This window comes from Chlorocebus sabaeus, chromosome 22, assembly GCF_047675955.1.
Source record: "Chlorocebus sabaeus isolate Y175 chromosome 22, mChlSab1.0.hap1, whole genome shotgun sequence".
Taxonomy (NCBI): domain Eukaryota; kingdom Metazoa; phylum Chordata; class Mammalia; order Primates; family Cercopithecidae; genus Chlorocebus; species Chlorocebus sabaeus.
Genome location: NC_132925.1, coordinates 90,488,199 through 90,502,858, shown reverse-complemented (window position 1 = coordinate 90,502,858; position 14,660 = coordinate 90,488,199). Strand labels below are relative to the sequence as shown.

General features: G+C 47.7%; 1 protein-coding gene and 1 pseudogene across 9 annotated transcripts in view; one reads left to right on the top strand and one right to left on the bottom strand.

Moving 5' to 3' along the window:
• Window positions 1-14,660, bottom strand: part of USP4 (ubiquitin specific peptidase 4) — a 66,768-nt gene that overhangs the window by 38,919 nt on the left and 13,189 nt on the right. For 8 of the 9 annotated variants that reach the window (XM_073010187.1, XM_073010183.1, XM_073010184.1 and 5 more), the window contains 4 exons: window positions 13,450-13,580; window positions 11,493-11,619; window positions 10,352-10,497; window positions 10,160-10,221 (listed from right to left, as the gene is read on the bottom strand). In XM_073010187.1, the coding sequence (XP_072866288.1) occupies window positions 10,160-10,221; window positions 10,352-10,497; window positions 11,493-11,619; window positions 13,450-13,580 (466 nt within the window). Of the gene's footprint in view, window positions 1-3,230; window positions 4,051-10,159; window positions 10,222-10,351; window positions 10,498-11,492; window positions 11,620-13,449; window positions 13,581-14,660 lie in introns of those variants that run through there. The other variant, XM_038003924.2, reaches the window with a different exon arrangement.
• Window positions 4,778-5,817, top strand: LOC119625895 (small ribosomal subunit protein uS5 pseudogene; annotated as a pseudogene).

Sequence of the window (14,660 nt, the reverse complement as noted above, 5' to 3'; positions counted from 1 at the left end):
AAACTGGGATTTCCCTTCTAGAATACTGGGTTACTTTTAGAATACAGAAAATGACTAAGAAGATGTGCTGTCCCCACACAGTGCTCACCCTCATGGGATCTGATCTCAACTTGGCTTCCCTATGAGAAGAAAAACGTGGCAGCAAAAACAAGTATGATCTTGTATACCAGCAGTGGGCACATCAGGAAATTATATACGGCCTAAGCGGGTACCTGAACCGAGGTTTGCTCCACAGTGCAGTCACAGCAAGGGAGAATGAGGGCTCCTCAGTCTTTCACCTTCCCATAAGGAAATGTACCCTTCTCTAATTCTAAAGAGGATTTGGTTCACACAGCTTCATCCTCATGCTGCAAAGGAGTCCAAGAACTCAAGCAGCTGCACTAAGCGAGATTCACCATAGTCAAGGGTACTCTCATTCACCACATGGGAGACTTAAGCATGCATGCATTCAATCCTGTCCAGTGAGACGTCCAACGTGATTTCCTAGCCTCTTTTTTTTTTTTTTTTGGAGACGGAGTCTCGCTCTGTCGCCCAGGCTGGAGTGCAGTGGCCGGATATCGGCTCACTGCAAGCTCCGCCTCCCGGGTTCACGCCATTCTCCTGCCTCAGCCTCCCGAGTAGCTGGGACTACAGGCGCCCGCCACCTCGCCCGGCTAGTTTTTTTGTACTTTTTAGTAGAGATGGGGTTTCACCATGTTCGCCAGGAAGGTCTCGATCTCCTGACCTCGTGATCCGCCCGTCTCGGCCTCCCAAAGTGCTGGGATTACAGGCTTGAGCCACCGCGCCCGGCTTCCTAGCCTCTTATGCATAAAGAAAGTCTGCTGCCCAAGGCTGGTCTTATAGGCAATAGCAGACTCAGTCATCTCAGCACTGAGAGCAGGTAAGACAGAATAGTGATATTCAAATTCTGATGCACAGAACCTCAAATTGTATGGTATGGCACTCCTCTTTTCAGTAACTATTCATTGGTAACTTATCTATTTTCTTGAGCTTAAAAGGGCAAAAATCAGCTGGGCCTGGTGGCTCATGCCTGTAATCCTAGCATTTTGGGAGGCCAGGGTGGGAAGACTGCTTGAGGACAAGAGTTCAAGATCAACCTGGTCAACATAGCGAGACCCTGTCTCTATTTATTTTATTTATTTTAAAAAAGGGCAAAAATCCATACAAATCATTTGAGATATCCAAGACCTGTCGATTTCTTAAAGAGACAACAGGCCGGGCGCGGTGGCTCAAGCCTGTAATCCCAGCACTATGGGAGGCCGAGACGGGCGGATCACGAGGTCAGGAGATCGAGACCATCCTGGCTAACACAATGAAACCCCCTCTCTACTAAAAAATACAAAAAACTAGCCGGGCGAGGTGGCGGGCGCCTGTAGTCCCAGCTACTCCGGAGGCTGAGGCAGAAGAATGGCGTGAACCCAGTAGGCGGAGCTTGCAGTGAGCTGAGATCCGGCCACTGCACTCCAGCCTGGGTGACAGAGCGAGACTCCGTCTCAAAAAAAAAAAAAGAGACAACATTTCCGGATGACAGAAATTAAAGAAAAATTTTATTTGACGTTTAAAATGTTCTAGAAAATACTGCCAGTAGTTTTCATAGTAAATTCAATCAAAAAGAAACCAAATTAAGGGCATAAAAGGATACTTTTTATGTGCTTGAAAATTTACACAGTAAGATTTAAAAAAAGAAAAACAAAAAAACTCTATCGTTAGGCTGGGTGCAGTGGCTCATGCTTATAATCCCAGCACTTTGGGAGGCTGACCTTGTCTCTACAAAACAGAAAAAGTCAGGCATGGTGGCTCATGCCTGCAGTCCCAGCTACTCAGGAGGCTAAGCCGAGAGGATCCCTTGATCCCAGGAGCTAGAGGTTGTAGTAAACTATAATCATGCCATTGCATTCCCGTCTGGGCAACAAAGCAAGACCCCATCTATTAAAAAATACTCTATCTTTGACAGACAAGTCAAAAGCAAAACTTCTCTTCAGAAAATTTACTACAACCTGGGAAATGCTGAGCACTAGGGCAGGGACTAGTCTCGAGACCTTCAGGCAACTGTGGAACACATCCTGGGCATTACAGGCTGGAAAATAGGCAGCCAGGGGAAATGTCTGAATCTCAGGCATATATATTAGGTAGGCAGTATCTCACTCTAATTTGTGACTGGGTCTCATGCCACACTCTGAAAACAGATACCACGCCTCCAAACAAGGATACCTCTGCTCCTAAGAGACACTGTAGGCAAGCCTCAGGACTCCCAGGCACCTTTCTACTGTTAAGTCCTGCTCCCAAGGCATGTCAGGTGATTACCAATTACAACTCAAATGTGTGCCTGAAACCATGGTGGAGACCTGTAAAACATCCCTGTGCCCAGGCCCAAAGTGAGGCTCTGGGCAAACTTAGGCAGAGCCCATGCCTACCCTCCTTAATCTACTGCACTCCACTTGCTTCTCAGACGTTCTCCGGACTGAATGCTGCTCTGAGAATAAGTCCATCCTTTAAGACTAGGCCAGGCACGGTGGCTCACGTCTGTAATTCCAGCACTTTGGGAGGCTGAGGTGGGCGGATCACCTGAGGTTGGGAATTTGAGACCAGCCTGGTTAGCCAACACGGTGAAACCCTGTCTCTACTAAAAATACAAAAATTAGCCAGGCATGGTGGCGTGTGCCTGTAATCCCAGCTACTCAGAGGCTGAGGCAGGAGAATCACTTGAACTCAGGAGGTGGAGGTTGTGGTGAGCCGAGATCGCGCCATTGCACTCCAGCCTGGGCGATAAGAGCGAGACTCCAGCTAAAAAAAAAATAAAAATAAAAAAAAAAAAAAAAAAAAAAGACTGACCTCAGGTATCTAGAGTCTGGTACCTGGAACTATAATTAAGATAACGATAAACTCTTTTAATTTAACTTATCTACTTATTTATTTATTTTGAGAGTGTCTCATTCTGTCGCCCAGGCTGGAGTGCAGGGGTCCAATCTCAGCTCACTGCAGCCTTTGCCTCCCCAGTTCAAGCAATTCTCATGCCTCAGCTTCCCGAGTAGCTGGGATTACAGGTGCACACCACCATGTCTGGCTAGTTTTTTTATTTTTAGTAGAAATGGGGTTTTACCATGTTGGCCAGGCTAATCTCGAACTCCTGGCCTCAAGTGATCTGCCCACTTCAGCCTCCCAAAGTGCTAGGATCATAGGTGTAAGCCACCAAGCCCAGCTAATTTATTTTTCATTCATTCACTCATTCATTCAGTCATTTATTTATTTTTACAAAGATAATGTTTATTGACAGTCACAGGCCACAGGGGCAAGCCTGTGGCTTCTGGGATGAAGGAGAACCCCTGTCCCCTGCCCTGGGCCACTGCTGGCTGAGGAGGCACAAGGTGAGAGGACGCCCAGGGTGCTCAGACTAACCAGGGCCTCCCTGGCAGCCCAGGAGTGTGCGTGCCACAGAGACAGGCCCCTTGCAGAGCTAACCTAGAGCCCACCATCCCCACAGCCTGTGTGAGCAGAAGCCAGGACCCACAGGCTGTGCCCCAGGCTTGTCACTGTTGCCAGTGGAGGTGGGCAGCTGCCCCTCTTGGCACCTGAGACAGTGAAAGAAGAGGGCTGCTGCCATGAAGAAGACACTCCGTGGACAGACTTGCTGGGGCTGAGTTGAGGGGCACATGGAGGCAGGTCAGCTGGTCTGGTCAGCTGTCCCTGTCACCGCTACTTTTGTGGTCTGAGGCTGTAGCCTTGGTCAGGTTCCCAGCTTTCCTCTTCAGGACACTGAGCAAAGTCTGGGAGCTCTCCAGCATCGTGAGGTAGATGGCCTCCGTCTCCGCGATGGTCTGGTAGAACTTACTGAGAAAGGCAGTCTTGCATGTCAGGTTCTCACTGATGTAGGCCAGCTTTTCTGTCAGCTGCCTCACCTCATTCTGCAGCCGCTGCTACTCATCCTCCTCCTGCTGGATCTGCCGGCACAGTTCCTCCTGCTTCTGGCATAGCTCCTCTACGAATTTGACCAGTATGTTGTTGTACTTCTGCAGCGCCACACCCTGCTGGGTCAACATCTCCTGGGGCCTCCTATTTTTTTTTTTTTTGAGATGGAGTTTCACTCTTGTTGCCCAGGCTGGAGTGCAATGGTGAAGTCTCAGTTCACTGCAACCTCTGCCTCCTGGGTTTAAGCAAGACTCTGTCTCAAAAAAAAAAAAAAAAAGAAAAAGGCCGGGCGCGGTGGCTCAAGCCTGTAATCCCAGCACTTTGGGAGGCCGAGACGGGCGGATCACGAGGTCAGGAGATCAAGACCATCCTGGCTAACACAGTGAAACCCCGTCTCTACTAAAAAATACAAAAAAACTAGCCGGGCGAGGTGGCGGGCACCTGTAGTCCCAGCTACTCGGGAGGCTGAGGCAGGAGAATGGCGTGAACCCGGGAGGCAGAGCTTGCAGTGAGCCGAGATCTGGCCACTATACTCCAGCCTGGGCGACAGAGCAAGACTCCGTCTCAAAAAAAAAAAAAAAAAAAAGAAAAAAAACGGCCGGGCGTGGTGGCTCATGCCTGTAATCCCAGCTAAGGCGGGCGGATAACGAGGTCAGGAGATTGAGACCATCCTGGCTAACATGGTGAAACCCCGTCTCTACTAAAAATACAGAAAATTAGCCAGGCGTGACGGCGGGCGCCTGTAGTCCCAGCTACTCGGGAGGCTGAGGCAGGAGAATGGTGTAAACCTGGGAGGCAGAGCTTGCAGTGAGCCGAGATTGTGCCACTGCACTCCAGCCTGGGCGACAGAGCGAGACTCCATCTCAAAAAAAAAAAAAAAAAGTTCTTCTCCGAGAGAACACCAAATGGCGGATGACGCCGGTGCAGCGGGGGGGCCCGGAGGCCCTGGTGGCCCTGGGATGGGGAACCGCGGTGGCTTCCGCGGAGGTTTCGGCAGTGGCATCCGGGGTCGGGGTCGCGGCCGTGGACGGGGCCGGGGCCGAGGCCGCGGAGCTCGCGGAGGCAAGGCCGAGGATAAAGAGTGGATGCCCGTCACCAAGCTGGGCCGCTTGGTCAAGGACATGAAGATCAAGTCCCTGGAGGAGATCTACCTCTTCTCTCTGCCCATTAAGGAATCTGAGATCATTGACTTTTTCTTGGGGGCCTCTCTCAAAGACGAGGTTTTGAAGATTATGCCGGTGCAGAAGCAGACCCGTGCTGGCCAGCGCACCAGGTTCAAGGCGTTTGTTGCTATCGGGGACTACAATGGCCACGTCGGCCTGGGTGTTAAGTGCTCCAAGGAGGTGGCCACTGCCATCCGTGGGGCCATCATCTTGGCCAAACTCTCCATTGTCCCGGTGCGCAGAGGCTACTGGGGGAACAAGATCGGCAAGCCCCACACCGTCCCTTGCAAGGTGACAGGCCGCTGCGGCTCTGTGCTGGTGTGCCTCATCCCTGCACCCAGGGGCACTGGCATCGTCTCAGCACCTGTGCCCAAGAAGCTGCTCATGATGGCTGGTATTGATGACTGCTACACCTCAGCCCGGGGCTGCACTGCCACCCTGGGCAACTTCGCCAAGGCCACCTTTGATGCCATCTCTAAGACCTACAGCTACCTGACCCCTGACCTCTGGAAGGAGACTGTGTTTACCAAGTCTCCCTATCAGGAATTCACTGACCACCTTGTCAAGACCCACACCAGAGTCTCTGTGCAGCGGACCCAGGCTCCAGCTGTGGCTACAACATAGGGTTTTTGTACAAGAAAAATAAAATGAATTAAGCCTGAAAAAACAAAAAAAAAAAAAAAGAAAAAAAGAAAACAACAACAACAAAAAAAAAACAAAGGAAAAAAAACAACAACCAAGGAATCCATGCATGGAAACATTTACTATCCTCTGCCAAGAAATATATTAAATTGGAGGGAGGACTGTTGAGGGATAAATAAACAAACAGAAATATATAGGCCGGGCACGGTGGCTCACACCTGTAATTCCAGCACCTTGGGAGGGGATCACGCCACTGCATTCCAGCTTGGGTGACAGAGAAAGACTTTGTCTCAAAAAAAAAAAAAGATAAATATATAAAACTGACCCTATTGGTAGGTTTTTAAAAAGTTTCTAAGCCAACTAGTGACCTTCCTTCGATAACATATTCCCTTGATGTATGTTTCTTTGTATTTTTTGCTCTGTCGCCCGGGCTGGAGTGCAGTGGTGTGATCTCAGCTGACCGCAACCTCCGCCACCCAGGTTCAAGAGATTCTCCTGCCTCAGCCTCCTGAGTAGCTGGGACTACAAGAGCACACCACCACACCCATTTTTTTGTATTTTTAGTAGAGACGGGGTTTCACCATGTTGGCCCAGGATGGTCTTGATCTCTTGACCTCGTGATCTGCCTGCCTCGGCCTCCCAAAGTGCTGGGATTACAGGCATGAGCCATTATTTCCATTCCTTTGATTTCAACTTCTCTGTGTCTTTGACACACAATGTATTACTAAACATGTTTGGTCTCTTTTTTTTTTTTTGAAATGGAGTCCTGCTCTCTCACGCACGCTGGAGTGCAATGGTGCCATCTCGGCTCACTACAACCTCTGCCTCCTGAGTTCAAGTGATTCTCCTGCCTCAGCCTCCCAAGTAGCTGGGATTACAGGTGTACGCCACCACTCCTGGCTAATTTTTTGTATTTTTAGTAGAGACAAGGTCTTGCTATGTTCACCTGGCTGGTCTTGAACTCCTGAAGTCAAGTGATCCACCTACCTCGGCCTCCCAAAGTGGGATTACAGGCCATGAGCCACTGTGCCCAGCCTTGTTTTATTTTCTTGTGTGTGTGTTTTGAGACAAGCTCTTGCTCTGTCACCCAGGCTGCAGTGCAGTGCACAATTATAGCTCACTGCAGCCTCAAACTCCTGTGCTCAAGGGATCCTTCCACCTCAGCCTCCCAAGTAGCTGGAACTGCAAGCACAAGCTACCATGCCCAGCTAATTTAAAAAGAAAAATTTGTAGAGACAGGAGTCTTGCTATGTTGACCAGGCTGGTCTTAAACTCCTATCCTTAAGCAATCTTCCCACCTCAGCTTTCCAAAATGCTGGGATTACAGGTATAAGTCACCATGCCTGACTCTTCTCTTTCCAAGAGACAGGGTCTCCAGCCTGACCAACATGGAGAAACCCTGTCTCTACTAAAAATACAAAATTAGCTGGGCATGGTGGCACATGCCTCTAATCCCAGCTACTCGGGAGGCTGAGGCAGGAGAACTGCTTGAACCCGGGAGGCAGAGGTTGTGGTGAGCCGAGATTGTGCCACTGCACTCCAGCCTGGGCAACAAGAGTGAAACTCTGTCTCAAAAAAAAAAAAAAAAGAGACAGGGTCTCACTCTGTTGCCCAGGCTGGAGAGAAATGATGCAATCATGGCTCACAGTAACTTTGAACTCCTGGGCTCAAGCAAGCTTCCTCCCTCAGCCTTCTGAAGTAGCTAGGACTATAGGCACACGCCACTGTATATTCCTGGTGTGATTTGTCTTTTAAAGTCTGATCTGAGAATTTGTCTTTAGGTTGGTAAATTTAACTGATCTAAAGTGATTCTAATGCTGTTATTAGACTTAAACGAATTTAATTCAGCCTCCTTATTTCAGGTTTTCTTTTTTTTTCCCCCCTTTTTCCACATGTTCTAACACATTTTCTAATTACCATACTACTTAGTTTTTTTCCCCCCTTCATTCTTGCCTTCCATTAAGTTTCCTTTTGCAGGTGTGGCAGTTTGCTAGTCACCTCCTGATAGCTATTTTCCCCTCCTTCCTTAGTTTGAGAACCCCAATTTTTAGTTGGACATGATGCAGTCCTGCTATACAGTATATCTCAGCCTTCCTGAAAGTCGGGTATTGTCATATGATTAGCCAATGAGATGTAAAAGAAAGTTTGATGTATGATATCTGAGAAATGTCCTAAAAAGGAAGCGGTAGGTCCTCCTTCCCTTTTCCCTCTCCCAGCTACTGGAATGCAGGTCTAATTACTGCAGTTCTAGCTATCACCTCGGACCAGAAGTGGCCATCTTTGAAGTAGAAGCCATACACCGTAAAGCAAAATTGTCAGACAAAACAGCTGGGTTTAATATTGCCATGGAGCTGCTACATCAGCAACGGACTGACTGCCTACGTCAAAAATTCTTTTCAGAAAGATGTAAGCCTCCATCTTGCTTAATACGCTAATTTGCAGATTTTTCTTACCTGCCAGCAAGCCTTTCCTAACTGACATAGCATGTTTCAAAGTTATACATTCAATTTTCCATTTCTATTAGTTGTTCCATTAACTTATTAGGATCTCTACTTTTATTTTTCCCCATAAATTACATGAACTTACAATTGTTCACCTTTCTCATCCCCAAGAAGAGTAGTTCTGGACATTCTCATCTCTCTCTGCTCTATACTAATTCCTACCCCCTCACCTATGTTGGCATTACCCAGAATTTATCTCTGGAATATTGCAGATATTAGATGCTTTCTTAAACCTTGCTTATTATTATTGTACCTTTATTTTTTTTTCCTAAGACAGAGTCTCACTGTATTGCCCAAGTTGGAGTGCAGTGGCATGATCCAGGCTCACTGCAAACACCATTCTCATGCCTCAGCCTCCCAAGTAGCTGAAATTACAGACATGCACCACCACACCTGGCTAATTTTGTATTTTTAGTAGAGACGGGGTTTCTCCATGTTGGTCAGGCTGGTCTCGAACTACCAACCTCAGGTGCTCAGTCCACCTCAGCCTCCCAAAGTGCTGGGATTACAGGCATGAGCCACCGCACGGGCCTTTTTTTAAAAAAAAGAGAGATGGGGTCTTGCTGTCACCCAGGCAGGAGTGCAATGGCAAAATCATAGCTCACTGCAGCCTCAAACTCCTGGACTCAAGCAATGCTCCCATCTGAGCCTGTCAGGTAGCTGGGACTACAGGCACTCACCATCATGCTTAATCCCATCTGCAAAGTCCCTTTTGCCATGTCACCTGACATAGTGAGAGATTCTGAAACTGACTCTAGGAATTAGGATATGGATATCTCAGGGTGAAGATGAGCACAGCTATGCCTACCACAGCGATTTTATTCATCTTGTCAACAACTGGCACCCAGGGTTTCTTAAACTGGAGTCCATGATTGAACTCCAGGGGTCTAACATTTCTTCTCTTAAGAACTCAGTTTTCATGGTTCTCAAATGAGCTAGGAGCTCCACTACTATGTAATGGTCACAGTCCAAGGCCTGCCAGAAGGAAAAGGACAGAGTGCAACATTGTTCCCATAACTACTGGAACACAGATATAATTTCCAAAACTTATACCATAAGGAAAATTCATCACTTCTTTATCTCCCTTTCTAGGAACATGCACAGTTCCACATACCACATGAACATCTCCTGAGACAGATGTGTCTTTAGTCCAAGTTTTGTAGCTGAACAATTCACCCAGCAAGCTCCCAGGGCAACAAAGAGTAACAGGCCACTGGGCAGAAACAGGTGGAATCAAGCTATCACCTTTTGTTGTTTTTTTGGGGTCAGAGTCTTGCACTGTCACCCAGGTTGGAGTGAAATGGTGCGATCTCAGCTCACTGCAACCTTCACCTCCTGGATTCAAGTGACTTTCGAGCCTCAGCCTCCCGAGTAGCTGGGATTACAGGCGCCTGCCACCACACCTGGCTAATTTTTGTATTTTTAGTAGAGACAGGGTTTTACCATGTTGGCCAGGCTGGTCTCAAACTCCTGGCCTCAGGTGATCCCCTTGCCTCAGCCTCTCAAAGTGCTGAGATTACAGGCATGAGCCACCATGTTCAGGCCTCAACTATCACTTTTAAGTCATATAAAACCCCATGCCTTAGCCCTCCTCTTATCCATCAAGGCCTCTTACTACAGGTGAAGAAAATAAAAGTGTGACAAAAACAAAGCAACCTCTTGGTAGAGCAGCAACCTTAGACTTGATCCCTCAGATCCCTTCCTCCTTTTCTCATTCTCCACGAGGAAAGGCTCGCCACCTTGCTGAGATATCCTGACAGGTTTCCCTTAGATGCCGCCCTACTACCAAAAGCCAGGGTCTTCATCCAGAAGCAGGAACTCTGGATATATAAAATAGGCATTTTTCATCTAAATCAGAACAGTTTTTCTTAGTACAAGTACTGCCTTAGGAAAGACTGTCTCTTTTGCACGTGTGAGCCTATGACAAGGGAGAAAAAATTCACTTACTTTGACTGCAAGGTCTGCCTGGGCCATGTGCCATCTTCATTTTGAGGCTCAATTACTAGCACCTGAGTAAAAGGGGAAACCAAATGAGGAGTGTTCAAACCACTGCATTTCCAACATGCTGAGAAGCAGAAAGAATCTGGCCACACACCCTGGGCAGAGCTACCTGCTGGGGAATGGCGTGGGCCCTCCTACCTGACCCTGGTATAGCCCAGCATCCTGGACAGTGTTGTCTAGCTTGCTCAACTGCTCGTAGGTGTTGCTCATGTATTTGTTCCAGAGCCGTGTTTCACGCTCCGCAGGGATGTTGAACAGCTTCCGCATCTCTTTCTCAATGGTTGCTAGGAACAGGCAGAAATATCACTTGGGGCTTTGTCCACATGCAAGGCTAAAGACAGCCATGGCAAACTAATGCTCATCTTCCTTCTTTTCAGATGCTCACAGGTGCTCTGGATCAACCCCGATAACTCTTAAAATCAGTCATCTCCCATGGGTGGCCTCTTGCACTCATACGCCTGGAAAGTCTCCCTGTGCTACTTCTCTAACGTTTGTCTCTCAATTACAGCGCAAAAACAACATAGAAAGTGAGAAAGCTTATCTTTGGAGTTAACTCAGATATGGCTTCAAAAGCTAGCTCCGCCATTTCCTGGCTGCGATTTGTTTTTTTTTTTTTTTTTTAGAGACAGGATCTTGCTCTGACACCCAGGCTGCAGTGCAGTGGTGGGATTGTAGCTCACTGTAAACCTTTCTGAGATTTTTTTTTTTTTTTTTTTGAGACGGAGTCTGGCTCTGTCACCCAGGCTGGAGTGCAGTGGCCGGATCTCAGCTCACTGCAAGCTCCGCCTCCCAGGTTCATGCCATTCTCCTGCCTCAGCCTCCCGAGTAGCTGGGACTACAGGCGCCCGCCACCTCGCCCGGCTAGTTTTTTGTATTTTTTTTTTTTAGTAGAGACAGGGTTTCACTGTGTTAGCCAGGATGGTCTTGATCTCCTGACCTCGTGATCCACCCGTCTTGGCCTTCCAAAGTGCTGGGATTACAGGCTTGAGCCACCGCGCCCGGCCTGAGATTTTTAAATAAGTTATTTTTAAACTTCTCTGGATCTACATTTCGTTATCTTCATTATCATAGACAAATGGGCAAGCAGCAGGCCCAGAGTTCTCTCCATAAGAATTCCCTGGGGGAACAGGCTCCCAGGTCAGGACTGGCAGCCACAGTTCAAGATGATTTGGGAACAAATCTAAAGAGGGCATATAAAATAATGCCCTCTTCCCTCCCATCAGCCACAGTGTTCTATACTCTCTCACCACATACCAGGGACCCCAGCCCAGCCTCTCACCAATGGTGTCTGCCTTGCTGAAATGGCAACTCAGCACATTGGTGGGGTCGCTGTTCTCACAGAGCTTCAGTTCCAGCAAATACACCTCGACTTTGCAGTGCTTGACAAACAGGCCATGCTCCACGACCTATGAACAAGAGGCAGGGGTGAAGGTATAGTGGTTTTGCAGCTGGGCAGTCTTGGATGAAGCACATCTTATCAAAAGCAAAAAGCAGAAAACTCATGATAATCAGTTTCCTTTACTGATCAAGGGATCAAAAGAACAGATTTTTAAAGCCACCAGTGCTGGACCAGGAGTTTAAAAATCTTTTTTCTGGCTGGGTGTGGTAGCTCACGCCTGTAATCCCAACACTCTGGGAAGCCGAGGTGGGTGGATCATTTGAGGTCAGGAATTCGAGACCAGCCTGACCAACATGGTTAAACCCCATTTCTACTAAAAATACAAAAATTAGTCGGGCATGGTGGCATGTGCCTGTAATCCCAACTACTCAGGAAGCTAAGACAGGGGAATCGCTTGAACCTGGGAGGCAGAAGTTGCAGTGAGCCAAGATCACTCCATCGCACTCCAATGTGGGCGACACAGCAAGACTCTGTCCCCCGCAAAAAAATATATATATATATATTTTCTACCCACTAAGACCAAGAGTATCTTGATGAAATCAGAGAGAAGCCTATTCTTCATTGTTTTTTGTTTTTAAGACGGAGTCTTGCTCTGTCACCAGCCTGGAGTGCAGTGGCGGGATGTCGGCTCACTACAACCTGCATCTCCTAGGTTCAAGAGATTCTCCTGACTCAGCCTCCCGAGTAGCTGGAACTATAGGGGCCCACCACCATGCCCAGCTAATTTTTGTATTTTTAGTAGAGATGGGGTTTCACCATATTAGCCAGGATGGTCTTGATCTCCTGACCTTGTGATCTGCCCGCCTCGGCCTCCCAAAGTGCTGGGATTACAGATGTAAGCCACCGCGCCTGGCCAAGACTCTTTTTTTTTTTTTGAGACGGAGTCTCGCTCTGTTGCCAGGCTGGAGTACAGTGGCACCATCTTGGCTGACTGCAACCTCCGCCTCCTGGGTTCAAGCAATTCTCTTGCCTCAGCCTCCTGAGTAGCTGGGACTACAGGCATGTGCCACCACGCATAGTTAATTTTTGTATTTTTAGTAGAGATGAGGTTTCACCATGTTGGCCAGGATGGTCTTGATCTCCTGACCTCGTGATCTGCCTGCCTCAGTCTCCCAAAGTGCTGGGATTACCGGTGTGAGCCACTGCACCTGGCTCAAAGACTCTTAAGCATAGAGGGAAAAGCAGTATCATAAAGGTTTTCTAAGATAAACAAGACGCAAGACATTAATTATGTCCATATGCCCCCAGTGAACTTTCTCTCATAGAATTTTCCAGAAAGTGCTCTCACAGCACTGCTGGGCACATTCCAAGCCACTGGGCAGCTCTGATGTTTAGAGGCCACTCATAACATCCTGAATGAGCAACTTTGCTCACAACCACAATTTCCTAAAGAGAATCAGAAACAGGCCAGGCGTGGTGGCTCATACCTGTAATCCCAGCACTTTGGGAGGCCGGGTCAGGCGGATCACAAGGTCAGGAGTTTGAGACCAGACTGGCCAACATGGCGAAACCCTGTCTCTACTAAAAATACAAAAATTGGCTGGGCATAGTGGCAGGCGCCTGTAATCCCAGCTACTCTGGAGGCTGAGGCAGGAGAATCACTTGAACCCAGGCAGCAAGGCTGCAGTGAGCCAAGATTGTGCTGTTGCACTCCAGCCTTGGCAACAAGAGACTCCATTTCAAAAAAAAAAAAAAAAAGAGAGATCCAGAAACAAGGCCTCAAGCATCACTATTCAACCACTGAGGTATGTTCATTTTCCTAGCAAATACTAGTCAGTGTCCAACAGAAAGCACCTGCAGACAGTAAAGAGCAAGTGGGACGATTCACATAACTCACTTTTCTGACGATGGGTTGCTGCCCTTCTACACAGCCGTACCAGTTTAGTAATTTATTCCAGGCCTCGGTGGGGACCAATACATAGTCCAATTCATCAATTAAGTGTTCTTTCAAGGTCTGACTCTCAGGATCTAAAAAAGGAAAAGAGCACGTAAGTCACTGCTCTTCACCCCAGAAATGATGGTTTTACATGATTTCCATGTACTTTTCAGAAATAAAAAAATTATTTACAGAAAGAAACAGGTAAGACATTCCAAAATTCTGTCACTGGTCATTATACAGAGCAGACTTTTGTCTTTATCCATGTTTTGTCTTTATCCATGAACATTTTATGAGGAATTTGTATTTCTTCTATAATTAGAGGGAGAGAAGAGGATAAAAATGAAAAACTCAGTCGGGCGCGGTGGCTCACGCCTGTAATCCCAGCACCTTCGGAGTCCAAGGCAGGCGGATCACGAGGTCAGGAGATCGAGACCATCCTGGCTAACATGGTGAAACCCCGTCTCTACTAAAAATACAAAAAAATAGCTGGGCATGGTGGCGGGCACCTGTAGTCCCAGTTACTTGGGAGACTGAGGCAGGAGAACGGTGTGAACCCGGGAGGCAGAGCTTGCAGTGAGCTGAGATTGTGCCACTGCACTCCAGCCTGGATGACAGAGCTAGACTCCGTCTCAAAAAACAAAGAAAAAGAAAAGAAAAACTCCAGGCCGGGTAAGGTGCTCACGCCTGCAATCCTAGCACTTTGGGAGGCTGAGGTGGGTGGATCACAAGGTCAGGAGTTTGAGACCAGCCTGGCCAACATGGTGAAACCCCATCCCCACTAAAAATACGAAAATTAGCTGGGTGTGGTGGCGTGTGCCTGTAATCCCAGCTACTCAGGAGGCTGAGGCTTCTAGAAGAATCGCTTGAACCTGGGAGAGTGGAGGTTGCGGTGAGCTGAGATCATGCCACTGCACTCCGACCTGTGTGACAGAGCGAAATTCCGTCTCAAAAAAAAAAAAACCTTCAATTTACATTTACAAAGGGCTTCCATATTCCACAATAAAAATTGTTCATTATGACTGACTATCTATCTATCTATCTATCTATCTATATATATATATATATATTTTTTTTTTTTTTTTTTGAGGTGGAGTCTTGCTCTGTTGCCCATGCTGGAGTGCAGTGGCATAATCTCGGCTCACTGCAACCTCCACCTCCCAGGTTCAAAC